Here is a 14,877-nt window from a genome sequence, read left to right on the forward strand (position 1 = left end):
TATTGATACAAATTTGCTAGTACTGAATATAGATTTAAGTATTAGGAAGTCTTTTCTGAAAGTATTTGTCTGGAGTGTAGCCACTTATAGAAGTGAAACATGGATGGCAGTTTAGGCAGAAATAGAATAGAAGATTTCAAAATGTGGTGCTACAGAAGAATGTTGAAGATTAGACTGGTAGATCATGTAATTAATGAGGAGGTACTGAATAGAATTGAAGAGACAAGAAATTTGTGGCACAACTTCACCAAAAGATTGGTTGATGTGACACTTTCTGAGGCATCAAGGGACCACCAATTTAGTACTGGAAGGAAGTGTGGGGGCTAAAAATCGTTGAGGGAGACCAAGAGATGAATACGCAGATTCAGAAGGATGTAGACTGCAGTAGGTACTGGGAGATGAAGAGGCTTGCACAGGATAGAGTAGCATGGAGAGGTGCATCAAACCAGTCTGTGGACTGAAGACCACAACAACAAACAAACAACCTAGTTATCTGCACAAAGAGCTGTTGAGCTGTCTTACATTGACTGTTATGTTCCTGATTCAAATGTTTTTATGAATTATGAACCAACTTTCAACCACACTTTATCTACACACAGTATACGAATGATTTGTTTTCATTAAAGCTTTAGTCTCAAATACAGATTTTTCACATTTTTTTACTAGATAGTTACAGTGATAAGAGATAACAGAGATAATGACCAAGTCCACATAATTCTAGGAATATGACTGCAAATAATATATTGTCCAGTCACATTAATGTGACAATCTGTCAAAAACCTTAATAGCCACATTTTGCAGTGTGGACCATTGTGAGACATGCAGGAAGAGTGACAATGAGGTTCTGGAAGGTACCAACAGAGATGTGGAAGCATGCCAACCCCAGTGTCATGGCCAGCTGCACCAGATTTCTCAGCTGAGGGTCCACGGGCAAATAGCCTGATCGAAATGGTCCAACAGACTCCCAATAGGGTTGAAATCTGGGGAGTTCGGTGGCCACAGGAATACAGTAAAGTCATCCTGTGCTCTTTGATCCATACACATACCGTGCAAGCTACATGACACATTGCATTATCCAGCTGGTAGAGGCCACCATGCCAAGGAAAAAAACACTGTATTTAAGGGTGGGCATGGTCCTCAAGGATAGATGCATACTTGTGTTAGGCCATTTTGCCTTCCATAATGATAAAATCACCCAGGGAATGCCACAAAAACATTCCCCATACCATAACACTCCCTCCTCCAGTCCGGACTCTTCTGACGATTGTTTCAGCGTGTTTGCCATTTGTCTGATGGGGCATAAAATGTGATTCATCTGAAAAGGGCACTCAGTGGATGTCCAGTTGTGGTAATGGGGTGCAAATTCCAGTCTTTCTTGCCAATGAGCAGCAGTCAGCAAGGGTGCTTGAACCAAGCGCCTGTTGCAGACTCCCATACACAGCAACATTCACTGAACAATCATTAAGGAGACACTGTTAGTAGCCCCTTGGTTCATCTGGGTGATCAGTTGCTCAACAACTGCACACCTATTCACCTATACACAGTTCGACAGCTATCATTCACCTCTATCATCTAGGGCAGCATGGTGCGCCATGGTTGCCTTGGCGCTGGTTTTGGACAGTGCAATTTTGCCACGGATGGTATACCTCAACCACGGTGGCACACAAACAGCAGACAAACTTTTTTTTTTTTTTTTTTTTTGGCATTTCAGAAATGCTCCCAGCCTTGGCCTGAAACCCAATGATCATGTCCTTCTGGACTTCAGATAAATCGTTCTGTTTTTGCGTTATGACAATGACTGCTCTGTTTTCCATGTCCCCACCCCCCGACACCACATACCCTCCTCTGCTAGTGCTGCCACCCACTGTCTGCAAGTAGTTACTATATGTTGATATCAAACATAGGACCACGTATTATCAAAGATTTTGTGAAGTTGTGCGTCTATTAAATCCACTACAAAAAAGAAAAACGAAGAAAAAGAATTAACACTTTAATTGTTAACCACAACGTGAAGAACAACTGTTTCTTTGTATTTCGCATGTATCTGTACTTTTGTCATGCAAAAACTGGGGCATAAATTAATATTTTTCTTACATACTACAACACTGTCCTTTCCTTTTCCTTCATTTATTTTTGATGTTCTTTTCACTGAATTACAGAACCTGCTAAATAATGAACTAGTGAACAGTAGCTATCCCTTTCTTATTGTACCAAGATTGCTAACAGGGCAATATATTCATTTTTCGAAGTAGTGAAACCAACTAAAACCTACAGCAGTATGAAGCTTCAGTAGAGAGACTTTTGTTCAAGTAAAAGGACAGTGTATGAATTGGTGTAAATGTTTAAAAACAGAAGGCATGACATCAGTGACTAACAACACAGTGGAAGAGTACAGGGTCTGTATATGTGTGGATGGATACGTGTGTGTGTGTGTGTGTGTGTGTGTGTGTGTGTGTGTGTGTGTGTGTGCGCGCGCGCGCGCGCGCGCGTGCGCGCGTTAGTGTATACCTGTCCTTTTTTTCCCCCTAAGGTGTCTTTCCGCTCCCGGGATTGGAATGACTCCTTACCCTCTCCCTTAAAACCCACATCCTTTCATCTTTCCCTCTCCTTCCCTCTTTCCTGACGAAGCAACCGTTGGTTACGAAAGCTTGAAATTCTGTGTGTGTGTTTTTTATTGTGTCTATCTACCAGCACTTTCCCGTTTGGTAAGTCATGGAATCTTTGTTTTTAATATATTTTTCCCATGAGGAATGTTTGACACTGTAAAATTGTGGATACAGATGGATATCTATCATCCCAAATTATCACCATGTTTTGTGGTCCATTACAGAATTCTGGATTCATCTTATTCTCTTCAGCCCATTGATTCTGAAGTGTACAAGTTGGATTTATTCCCTGCATGAACACTGATGTCGTAATACAAAATTTATCCTCCCCATTAATCACCTGACTGACTGCATACCTCTGTTTCCTCAACAGCCTCATTGAATGTGGCTTACATGACAATTCAGCAAATACTTCAGTAGTTTGCACACTTGGGGAGGTGTATGTGTATCATTCTTTTCTTAATTCACCATGCATCATTCGGTTCTTATTACTCCTCAATTGTGTCACAATTTCCACAAAATTGTTTGTATTTATAGGTCATCAATGCAAAACATGAAGATTTTTTATGTATTTTTTTTTAATTATCAATATTATATTTTATTTACCATACCCGAATATCATTCGCTAACTCCTCTGCTAGTCCATCAATCCCTAGGATAACAAGATTCAGCTGATTATTGTCAGAATTTAGGATCCACTGGCTGTTGTGGTTCCAAGAGGATGGCCTGAAATTTAAAAATAAATATTTTTACTTCAATGTTACGAAACAACTGAAATATTGCATAATCTATGTAGGTGAATATACCTATGAGCTTTTGTTCCTAAGATTCGTTCTATGAGAGCATCCATACAGTTGGGGAAGGCTGGACAATGCTCTCTAATAGGACAATGTACAAATCCTAAGTGTTGGAAAAGCATCAGTTTTCTATCTTGATCAAGTCTGTCTAATGCTTTGTACCTGCGCACAAAATAAGAAACCACAGTTAGCACTTCCTAGTAAACTGAAAGAATAACAACAAAGTTTACTACTACTACCACCACCACCACCACCACCACCACCACCACCACCACAGCTACTACTGGAAAAGATTGATGTCTATTTCCAGTATGGAACGACACAGCTGTCATAAACACAATTAAGGAGAGACAGACGAGAATTTGAACATACTCAATGTTTCTGAGCTTCCTCAATGGGAGTAGTATTCCACTGGCTGCTGCTGAGCAGACTGGGGAGCACACATGTCAAATTCTAAGTAATAATTGTGTAAGCTGGTAATGGTGGTGAACTACTGTAAGATAATCCAAGAAGATGGTAAAGTAGTATGTAATGCAATGTGGAGTTGGCATTAAAAAACTACTGACCAAGAAATATGTTTTGTGATTGAGAGAATTATCCTCTGTGATCAAAATCGACGAGTGTCTTTTCTAGGCATTTTCCTAACTTCTTAATGGTCAACTTATGACTGACAGTTTGCAACAGTCCCAAGATTAGTTAGTTAGTTTCATGTTCCATGGATCATTTTGCATGATAAATCATAATGATGTAAAGCCTAACCACCATCTTTTACACATTTCATTTCAATAACAAAGGAAGAGAAAAAAAAAATAATAATAAAAAAATTGTATGCAATTTTTGGACACTTATTTGGACTTATATTAGTCAATGAAATCCTGTTAAGATATTTACATAATGCTACCATTAATGAGAGCACTTTCTTCAACAAAATCACAAAGTACTGCTGACAGAGAGAGAGAGAGAGAGAGAGAGAGAGAGAGAGAGAGAGAGAGAGAGAGAGAGAAATGCATTACACTGGGAAAGCATCCTCTGAAGTCACATTCATGTACCTGACATACGGTCTTATTGCCCCATGAAGTGTCATACATCTTCTAATCCAAAAATAGAGCAAAATGATGTCCACAATAGAAATACTCCTGTACATACATTTTTAGCGTGGTGAAGTTATTAAGGATGGTGTGACATTGCTGGATCCCATACAATACAAAGTTCTTAGGCTTTCTCAGTTTACAAATCAATATCAGTTAGTGGTTACCCTTCCTCTCCAAATTATTTCCACATAAGTAGTGAAGACACATTGTAGTAACTAGTTGGACCTACTCATTCCTAATCCTGTTTCAATAGAACATAAATTAATACGCAAATTTCCTTAAATCCATCGCAGAAGAATTCTTTGCCTTCAGATCACATGTGATTCAACAAATCAATGGCCCATCTCTGAGGTCACAAATAAAGTGAATTCCAACACCCTGAAGGGCCAGCGAACGAGGGGTGATCAATAAGTAATGCCACAATTTTGGTTGTAATGATCTGGACTTTGTTGTGGGATGTTGTGGAATGTTCCCACTTCAGGCCCTTTAGGTGGCAGCACTATACGCAGCCTTCAAAATGGCATCTATAACGGAGGTGCATTCCAAGCACAGAGCTGTCAGTGAGTTTCTTTTGGCAGAAAACCAGATCATCAAAGATATTTATAGGTGCTTGCAGAATGTCTACAGAGACTTGGCAGTGAACAAAAATGCAGTGACTCATTACGCAAGGTGTCTGTCATCAGTGCAACAAGGTCACACAAAACTGTTCGATCTCCCGTGTGCCAGCTGACCACACAGAGCTGTGACTCCTGCGGTGTTGGAACATGCAGACACTGTCATTTGAGGTGATGATGGGTCACAATCTCAAACACCTCGCTGCAAAACTGGACATCTCTGTTGGCAGTGCTAACACACTTGAACACCAGCTGGGGTACTCCAAAGTGTGTACCTACTGGGTTCCCCACTGCCTAACAGAATACCATAAAGAGCAATGAAAGACCATCTGTGTGGAATTGTTTGCTACTTATGATGCTGATAGTGACAATTTTTTGTTGAACACCATCACAGGTGATGAAATATGGGTTCATCAACTGTGGAGTGGCACCTCTCCTTCGAAGAAAACGTTCAAAGCCGCACCCTTAGCTGGTACAGTCATGACGATGGTCTTCTGGGACTCTGAAGGGGTTATTCTGTTTAGTGTCCTCCCTCATATCGCAATGATTAACAATCAAGTTATTGTGCTACCCTCAGGAAATTGAAGAAACGACTTCTGCATGTTCGTCACCACAAAAATGCAAATGAACTTCTCCTTCTCTATGACAACAGAAGGCCTCACACAAGTGTGTGCACCTGAGAGGAGCTCACAAAACTTCACTGGACTGTTCTTCCTCATCAACCCCACAGCCTGGATCTTGCACCTTCCAGCTTCCATCTGCTCAGCCTAATGAAGGATGCACTCTGCAGGATGCAGTATATGGATGATGGGGAGCTAATTGATGCAGCAAGATATTAGTGTCACAATAGCACTACCAAACTGCCTGCATTACATCGCTTCACTTGCTAGTAAGTATAGCATTTCTCGGTAAGATCTATCATGTAAAACAAGCAGTTTCTCTGAAATTATCCCCTGTAAGTCCTATATTTGCACGCACTGAAGAACGGTTAACAGGATTCAGGATTCTCTTCTAGGCCTTTCCTGGCCACTTTAATACCAAGATGTACCTACAGTTTTGCAGCAAGTCTTGATGCATCAGCAGGTTTCTGAGATACAATCAACTGGCAGAACAAAGCCGGGGTTGCTTTATCAAGCATCCTTTAATGTGGTTTCTTTTCACCCTATATTCTTTTTCCCATTAGAAATTCATACTGGAAAATTGTAATCATAATGTCTGAGGCAACTTTTTACTGGACAGTGCCCAGACGAAAATGACAGTAAAACAAGAGAGCAATACAGGGCTATTACAAATGATTGAAGCGATTTCATAAATTCACTGTAGCTCCATTCATTGACATATGGTCACGAGACACTACAGATACATAGAAAAACTCAAAGTTTTGTTCAGCTGAAGCCGCACTTCAGGTTTCTGCCGCCAGAGCGCTCAAGAGCGCAGTGAGACAAAATGGCGGCAGGAGCCGAGAAAGCGTATGTCGTGCTTGAAATGCACTCACATCAGTCAGTCATAACAGTGCAACAACACTTCAGGACGAAGTTCAACAAAGATCCACCAACTGCTAACTCCATTCGGCAATGGTATGTGCAGTTTAAAGCTTCTGGATGCCTCTGTAAGGGGAAATCAATGGGTCGGCCTGCAGTGAGCGAAGAAACGGTTGAACGCGTGCGGGCAAGTTTCACGCGTAGCCCGCGGAAGTCGACGAATAAAGCAAGCAGGGAGCTAAACGTACCACAGCCGACGGTTTGGAAAATCTTACGGAAAGGGCTAAAGCAGAAGCCTTACCATTTACAATTGCTACAAGCCCTGACACCCGATGACAAAGTCAAATGCTTTGAATTTTCGGCGCGGTTGCAACAACTCATGGAAGAGGATGCGTTCAGTGCGAAACTTGTTTTCAGTGATGAAGCAACACTTTTTCTTAATGGTGAAGTGAACAGACACAATGTGCGAATCTGGGCGGTAGAGAATCCTCACGCATTCGTGCAGCAAATTCGCAATTCACCAAAAGTTAATGTGTTTTGTGCAATCTCACGGTATAAAGTTTACGGCCCCTTTTTCTTCTACGAAAAAAACGTTACAGGACACATGTATCTGGACATGCTGGAAAATTGGCTCATGCCACAACTGGAGACCGACAGCGCCGACTTCATCTTTCAACAGGATGGTGCTCCACCGCACTTCCATCATGATGTTCGGCATTTCTTAAACAGGAGATTGGAAAACCGATGGATCGGTCGTGGTGGAGATCATGATCAGCAATTCATGTCATGGCCTCCACGCTCTCCCGACTTAACCCCATGCGATTTCTTTCTGTGGGGTTATGTGAAAGATTCAGTGTTTAAACCTCCTCTACCAAGAAACGTGCCAGAACTGCGAGCTCGCATCAACTTTGAGTTTTTGTATGTGTGTGCAAAGCATTGTGAAAATATCTCAAATAATAAAGTTATTGTAGAGCTGTGAAATCGCTTCAATCATTTGTAATAACCCTGTATTATGCAACAATCTTCATCCTCTGCTGAGCAGTTAAACTACCAATGTGGCCCAATTCAACAGGATTCTGCACTTTCTAATACTTCGTCTACTGCCTCCCCTAGCAACATGTGGGAGCACTCTTGTTAACTAGGTAAAGATGAGAATGCAGCCAATGGAGACTCGAATCTTTAATATCTGCCTCAATTGCACCAAGATCTGCTAACACTATTGGATAAGGGTATTTTGTTGATTCTTTCATGTTTGTACTACTGGATAATTAGTGAACGAAATAAAGACTGTGTGATGACCAACACCAATCAGCTTTAAATTGATCTCTCAAAACAGCTTTAGCCAATGTGTAATGTAAAATTACACAAATATGTAATGGTTTATGGAATGCTATTGGATGTCCCAAACCATTAGAAATAACTGAAAGCATTGTAGTGCTCTGAGTAAGCTTTGCTTCACAAGATGGAATAGTTTTTGATAAGACACATGTCTATGGAGTTATATAGAGCTATGCGATTCAAGAATTTCATACGAGACACTGAGTTTTAGCACATAAAACAGCCCATGGTGACTATCTATCAAGCACAATGGTAACTATCTATCAAGAAACTGTCAAGAGAGAACGTGAAGACTTCTTCCACCTTTCTATGGTACAACAACTATTACGGAATTCTCTCACCCATGATTTAAAAGCAAACGGCTCACCTGCAGTACTGCCCCTGAAAAAGGAAGGCTTACAATGAACTAATGATTTACAATAGTCAAATAAATGCCAAAGAAAATGGGTGTTGCATCTATGATGAAGGTGTGTGATAAAAAGATGATTTATTTTTCAATTTTGAATTGGGTTTAGGAGATGAAGTTGACATGGAATCACAATCAAGTAATTTACCAAAGATTAGAGTGGAATTTGTGATTTCTCATTTTCTGCTGAAGAAGATAGTGAATCATCTTATCAATAATGACAATTTTCATGAGATGTAACACACCATTATCCTCTTTTGCATATGGAGAACATATTGTCATGTAGAAGAAGGTATAATTAGATGAATGACAAATACTAACTTCACTTAACGAAGGTTTATTCAGCACTTGCACATACAAGAGCTAGGAGCGAACTGCCTCCGGCCAAAACACATACGATATATATATATACAGCTACAGAAAATTCCAGTACAATGATTCTTGAGATTTGTGGTTACTTTCAGAATGTACTCGAACCGAATATAGAAATTAAATTTGTACAGTTCAGGTGAGTTTTGAACTCACAACCCTCCACGCAACAGTTTAGTATCATAACCACTACACCACGGAGCTACTCAGCTTCTTCTGCAACATTCCTCCCTCCTTAAGAGAACAGCGTCTCGGTGTTACGTCCTCCTAGTCCAGGAATGAGTCATCAGTCCTGCATACTCCAACTCCTGATGGCTGATTTCGCCCTGGTGGTGATCTTCTTAGAACTTCTTTTGCTGCTACGCTCTTCGTCACCTTTCCGCTTGTTGCCTGGCGCTGGAGCTTCGAATTTGCCTTGGGTTGCAGGATCCTTACAGGGCTTCATTCGAAGGACGTGGACCACATCGCTGACCTTTCGTCGTCTTGTGTCGGGGTCGAAATCTTCAACTGCGTAAGTAACATCAGACAACTGTCTTACAACCTTATAAGGTCCAAAGTAGCACCTGAGGAGCTTCTCAGAGAAACCAACCATCCAAACAAGAGTGAAGATCCAGACATGGTCACCAGGCTGGTAGACAACAGGGCGGTGGCTCGCATCATACCTAGGGCGATCGTTTTCTTTAGCCTGCAGTGTGCAGAGTCGAGCTAACTGCCGAGCTTCCTCAGCTCTGGTTAAAACCTGGCCAATGTAGTCGTCGTCCACCTCATCAGAAGTAATGGAAACATAGAGTCCATCGTCTTAGTCGCCTCACGACCATGCACCAGGAAAAATGGCATAAATCATGTGGTGTCTTGACATGTGGAATAATCGGATCTACTGCTGGATGTTTGTGTCAGAGCGACAACAACATCTGGCAGTAGACCCAATTATTCCACATGTCAAGACCTCGCCGGGAAAGCCTGAAGAGTTACATGTGGTGTCTTGTTTGGCAGTGTTGTAGGCAAATGTCACGAAAGGTAGCACCTCATCCCAGTTGTTCTGCTCAACATTGACGAACACTGATAGCATGTCAGCCAAGGTCTTATTAAGGCATTCAGTAAGCCCATTAGTTTGTGGTTCATAGGCAGTCATCATGTGATGAGTAATGTTACACCGACAGTTTATCTCTGTCACAAGTTTCGACTGAAAAACTTTCCCTCGATCTGCAGTTAATGACCTCAGGGCACCGTGTTTTAATACAATGTCTTCCACGATGAATTTGGCTACCTCGAATCCTTCGGCTGTTTTCACGGATTTTGTAATGGCATAGCGTGTCAGATAATCAGTGCAAACAATAATCCATCTATTGCCACTAGCAGATGTTGGAAATCGTCCGAGGAGGTCAATCCCAACACGCTGGACAGGCGTTTCGGGTGGTGGAATTGGTATGAGTTGGCCAGATGGTTTCTGAGGAACTGCCTTTCTCCTCTGGCACTCTCGACAGTGCAACACATAATGACGGACACTCCTAAATAAACCTGGCAAGAAAAATCTCTTGCGGATTCTATCGTATGTATTAATAAATCCTGAATGTCCGGCCTCAGGTGTGTCATGGAAGTTCCGTAGAACATCTAAGCGCATGTGTTTAGGAATCACTGGTAGCCACCTCTTTCCAAAGGGATCAAAGTTTTTCTTGCAAAGTAATCCATTAACTACATTAGATTGTCCTTTCACATTCTCTGACCGATTTAAGGCAAGCATAATTTGAGATATCTTGGAGTCCTCCTCCTGCTCAGCGGAGAGATCCTGGAGTGCAGCGAGACAGTCACTATCTTCATCAAAGTCTTGATGGTCTGGCACAGGGTTTCTTCAGAGGCAGTCGGCACCTTGGTGTTTTCTTCCACTTCTGTACACTATGGTAATGTCATACTCTTGAAGATGTAGTGCCCACCTGGTGAATCGTCATGTTGGATCCTGAAGACCTGTCAACCAACAAAGTGGATGATGGTCTGTAACAACTGTGAATGGCCTTCCATACAGATACTGTCAAAATTTCCACATGGCCCAGATCACAGCAAGACATTTTCTTTCTGTAGTTGAGTAGTTTCTCTTGGCTTTTGTAAGTGTCATAGAAGCATAGGTTATAACTTTCTCTTTTCCATCCAAAATTTGCACCAGAACAGCGCCGATCCCATACCCGCTGACATCTGTGTGTAGTTCTGTAGGTGCTCTCTCATCATACAAAGCAAGTACAGAGTCAGTCGCCAGAGCTTTCACAGCACATCAAAAGAATGTTGTTGAGCACCACCCCAGATAAATTTAGTATCAGCTTTTAACAACTCTTGGAGTGGCCTGGCTATGATACAAAAGTCTTTGGTAAAATGACGGTAATAATAACATAATCCGAGGAAGCTTCTCACATCTCGAATACTTTTGGGAATAGGAAATTCGGTTATAGAACTCACCTTTTCTGGGTCTGGCCACACACCTTTGTTTGACACATGGCATCCAAGTATTTTGATTGTGGTGTCACTGCCAGACACCACACTTGCTAGGTGGTAGCCTTTAAATCGGCCGCGGTCCGCTAGTATACATCGGACCCGCGTGTCGCCACTGTCAGTGATTGCAGACCGAGCGCCGCCACACGGCAGGTCTAGAGAGACGTCCTAGCACTCGCCCCAGTTGCACAGACGACTTTGCTAGCGATGCTACACTGACAAATACGCTCTCATTTGCCGAGACGATAGTTAGCATAGCCTTCAGCTACGTCATTTTCTACGACCTAGCAAGGCGCCATTACCAGTTTATATTGAGATTATAATTTATGTATCAACAAGAGCGATGTTCTCCAATTATGGATTAAAGTTAAGTATTCCAGCCGCTACGTTCTTTTCTTCATAGTATAACTCCAAACTCCATGAATTGGCTCCTGCCAATTCACAACATTGATTTCTTTTGCTCCAAAGATACACTTTCTTGGATTAAGTTTTAGTCCGTCTTGTTGGAGACACTTAAGAACAGCCCTCAGTCTTTTTATATGTTCATCGAATGTCTCTGAGAACACTATAATGTCATCTAAATAACAAAGACAAATCGTCCACTTCAGGTGAATTAGAAGATTATCCATCATCCATTCAAAAGTTGCTGCTGTATTACACAAACCAAACAGCATTGCCTTAAACTGATACAGGCTCTCAGGGGTGATGAATGCAGTTTTCTCATGATCAGCCTCATCTACTTCGATTTGCCAGTATCCAGAGTACATATCCATGGTTGAGAAAAACTTAGTCTCCTACAGATAATATAGTGTATCATCAATTCGTGGAAGGGGGTAAACATCCTTTTTAGTTATCTTATTAAGCTTCCTGCAATCAACACAAAAGCACCAACTGCCAACCTCCTTCCTCAGGAGCACCACTGGTGATGACCATGGGCTCTGCAAAGGCTGAATGGTGTCATTCTTCATCATTTTCTCTACCTCGTCATGAATTATTTGATGTTCCATTGCTGACACATGGTATGCTCTCTGGCTTATTGGCTGATGGTTTCCAGTGCTAATCCGGTGCTACACCGTCAATTTGTCTAATTTGCTCTTCACCTGTGGATTGAAGCATTCAGAGAACTCTTGAAGAATAGCAAGGAGGGTCAGGTGTTCCTTAGTGGTGATAGTCGAGTCACAAGATCTCGTCTCATAGTGGTAGTGCTAATTTCGCTCACAGACTCGGCATGAGAGGTTTCTATGATGCTCAGCTGTTCTTCAATTAACAGCTCAGCATGTGCTACGCACTTGCGTCTTGAAAGAATCTGCGGTTCTCGGCAACAGTTAACTATCCACAATTCACCAAATCCATTCTTAAACGAGACGACAGAGGCTGGGATGACCAAGTTATTCATCAGTGGTATGCTTCTCTTACATTCCACTGCAAGATCTATGAGTTGATGCATGGCATGATACGTGACAGTTAACTTTCTAGCGCTGACTGCAGGAATGATCACTTCATCCAGCACACAGTCTCCTCACACTCTGATACATACCTCCCTGTCCCCAGTATCTCATCTCATCTAGCATAATCTTCGAGCAACCACAATCTATTATTGCCTGAGAAGCTTTCAAAAAATCCAATCCTAGAATGACGTCATGACTACACTCTTGTAAGACAATGTATTCTAAGGGCTGTGTATGGCCACTTATACCCACACGAATGGTACATCTTCCTGTACATTTTACATATTTCCCATTAGATACCTTCAGCAGGGACATTTTGTTGTCGACAAATACGGTTTTCTGTAATGGGTGACGGTACTTCTCCAAAATGACTTAATATGATGCTCCAGAGTCCAGAAGAGCTTGGGCTGGTCGGTCACCCATGAGGATATCGACGTAGTGTCCTATCATTTTTGTAGTTATCGACGGTGGAGGACTTTTCTCTTCGGTGGCCTCACCTCCAAGGAAGGTTGCACCCTTTAGTTTTCCAGGTTGTGGTGGCTAGGTGATTGGCTGGAGCTCTAAATGGCGATGGAGACCTGGATTAGTGTGTTGGGGAGCGTCCTCTCCAGTGACTAGTTCGCGCTAATGGTAACTATGTTGTCCTGCACCCACATCTTCTTGTTCATCTTCGTCGTCCTGGAGTTGGTGTCGGCTACGATCAGTCTGCTATCTTCTGGTGTGGGCGTCATCAAATATCCGCCGCCTTTCTCAACAATAGCACACCACATGTCCTGGTCGTCCACAGTGGAAACAAACTGGTTAGTTATCCTGGGTCCTCCAGACGTCAGTCTTCCATGGTGCCCAAACAGGTTCCTCATGCGGCATTGCAGGAACGTAACTCTGCCTAGGTCTCAATTTTTTACCATTTTAAAGGGAAATGAAGTATGAGAGACTGGGTTCAATGTCTGTTCCACTTCCTCCCTTATGACCTCTTGAAGCATTTCGGTTTTTTGCTCGCTGTGCATCCAAGTGCCTTCTGAACTTCCTCTCTCACTATCTGATGATGAACATTTGTGAAATCAGTTGCTTCCACCATCACAGACATCGACACAACATTTGGAAACTGTTCAAACTTCTTGCGTGTAATTCTTTTTTGATGCATTGTCTCGATATACTGGCACCATTTTATGATGTCATCTGCTGTCAAAACCTCCTTGATACATGTCCTCAGCAATCTTATCTTCCTCCTCCATCCTAGGATCCACTATTTTACACAGCTCCAAGACATCTTGAATGTAGGATGCTGTAGTTTCTCCTGGATGCTGTGCCCTGCACTTTAATTTATCTTCAGCCTTGCACTTCTGTCGTCACGTGTCGCCGAAATACTTGCGCAGTTCCACCTGGAATACTTCCCAGCTTGTGAACTTCTCCTTATTGTTCTCATACCATTGCTTGGCAGCGACCTCCAAGTAGAAAAATACGTCAACCAAAGACACGGTGTCATCCCATTTGTTAAATCTGGCTATACCCTCATATACCTTCAGCCACTTGTTTGGATCTTTGCCATTGTCACCAGAGAACCCAGAAGGATGTCTCATGTGGTGGCACACAGTTGCTGTCATCGTAATGTCCTCTTCTTCTTCTGTCTCCGATAGATTGTGACCTGTTGAATATGGCTTGAACTCGGGTTTCTCACCACGTAAACGGCAGCTCTGTCGTGGCCTGATGGGAGCCACTGTCGATAATGTGCACTATCACAAGTTCCAAAACCCAGCGTCTCCGCCAGAATAATGTCACACAGAAGAAGGTGTAATTAGATGAATGACAAACACTAACTTCACTTAACGAAGGTTTATTCAGCACTTGCACATACAAGAGTGTGCAGCAAACTGCCTCCAGCCTGAACACACACACACACACACACACTATATATACAGCAACAGAACATTCCAGTACAATGATTTCCGACATTTGTGGTTACTTCTAGAATTTACTCTAACCGAATATAGAAATTAAATTTGTACAGTCCGGGTGAGTTTTGAACTCACGACCCTCCATGGAACAGTTTAGTATCATAACCACTACAACACGGTGCTATTCAGCTTCTTCTGCGATAATATACTTTATTTCTTTTCCTTTATAAAACCTTCCAAAATTACAAACTATCTGATAGATGTTTGAAAATAAAAAAAAAATCAGTAAAAGATAAATAAAAGACTGACAAATAAATAAAAGATCAATAAATAAATCGAATATTTGTTCTTCAA

General features: G+C 41.9%; 1 protein-coding gene across 4 annotated transcripts in view; it reads right to left on the bottom strand.

Moving 5' to 3' along the window:
• Window positions 1–14,877, bottom strand: part of LOC124554685 (rho GTPase-activating protein 190) — a 278,320-nt gene that overhangs the window by 189,158 nt on the left and 74,285 nt on the right. For all 4 annotated transcript variants that reach the window (XM_047128306.1, XM_047128305.1, XM_047128304.1 and 1 more), the window contains exons 9-10: window positions 3,413–3,565; window positions 3,218–3,332 (exon numbers count right to left, since the gene is read on the bottom strand). In XM_047128306.1, coding sequence (XP_046984262.1) covers window positions 3,218–3,332; window positions 3,413–3,565 — 268 coding nt within the window. The remainder of the gene's footprint in view (window positions 1–3,217; window positions 3,333–3,412; window positions 3,566–14,877) is intronic.

This window comes from Schistocerca americana, chromosome X (assembly GCF_021461395.2).
Source record: "Schistocerca americana isolate TAMUIC-IGC-003095 chromosome X, iqSchAmer2.1, whole genome shotgun sequence".
NCBI lineage: Eukaryota > Metazoa > Arthropoda > Insecta > Orthoptera > Acrididae > Schistocerca > Schistocerca americana.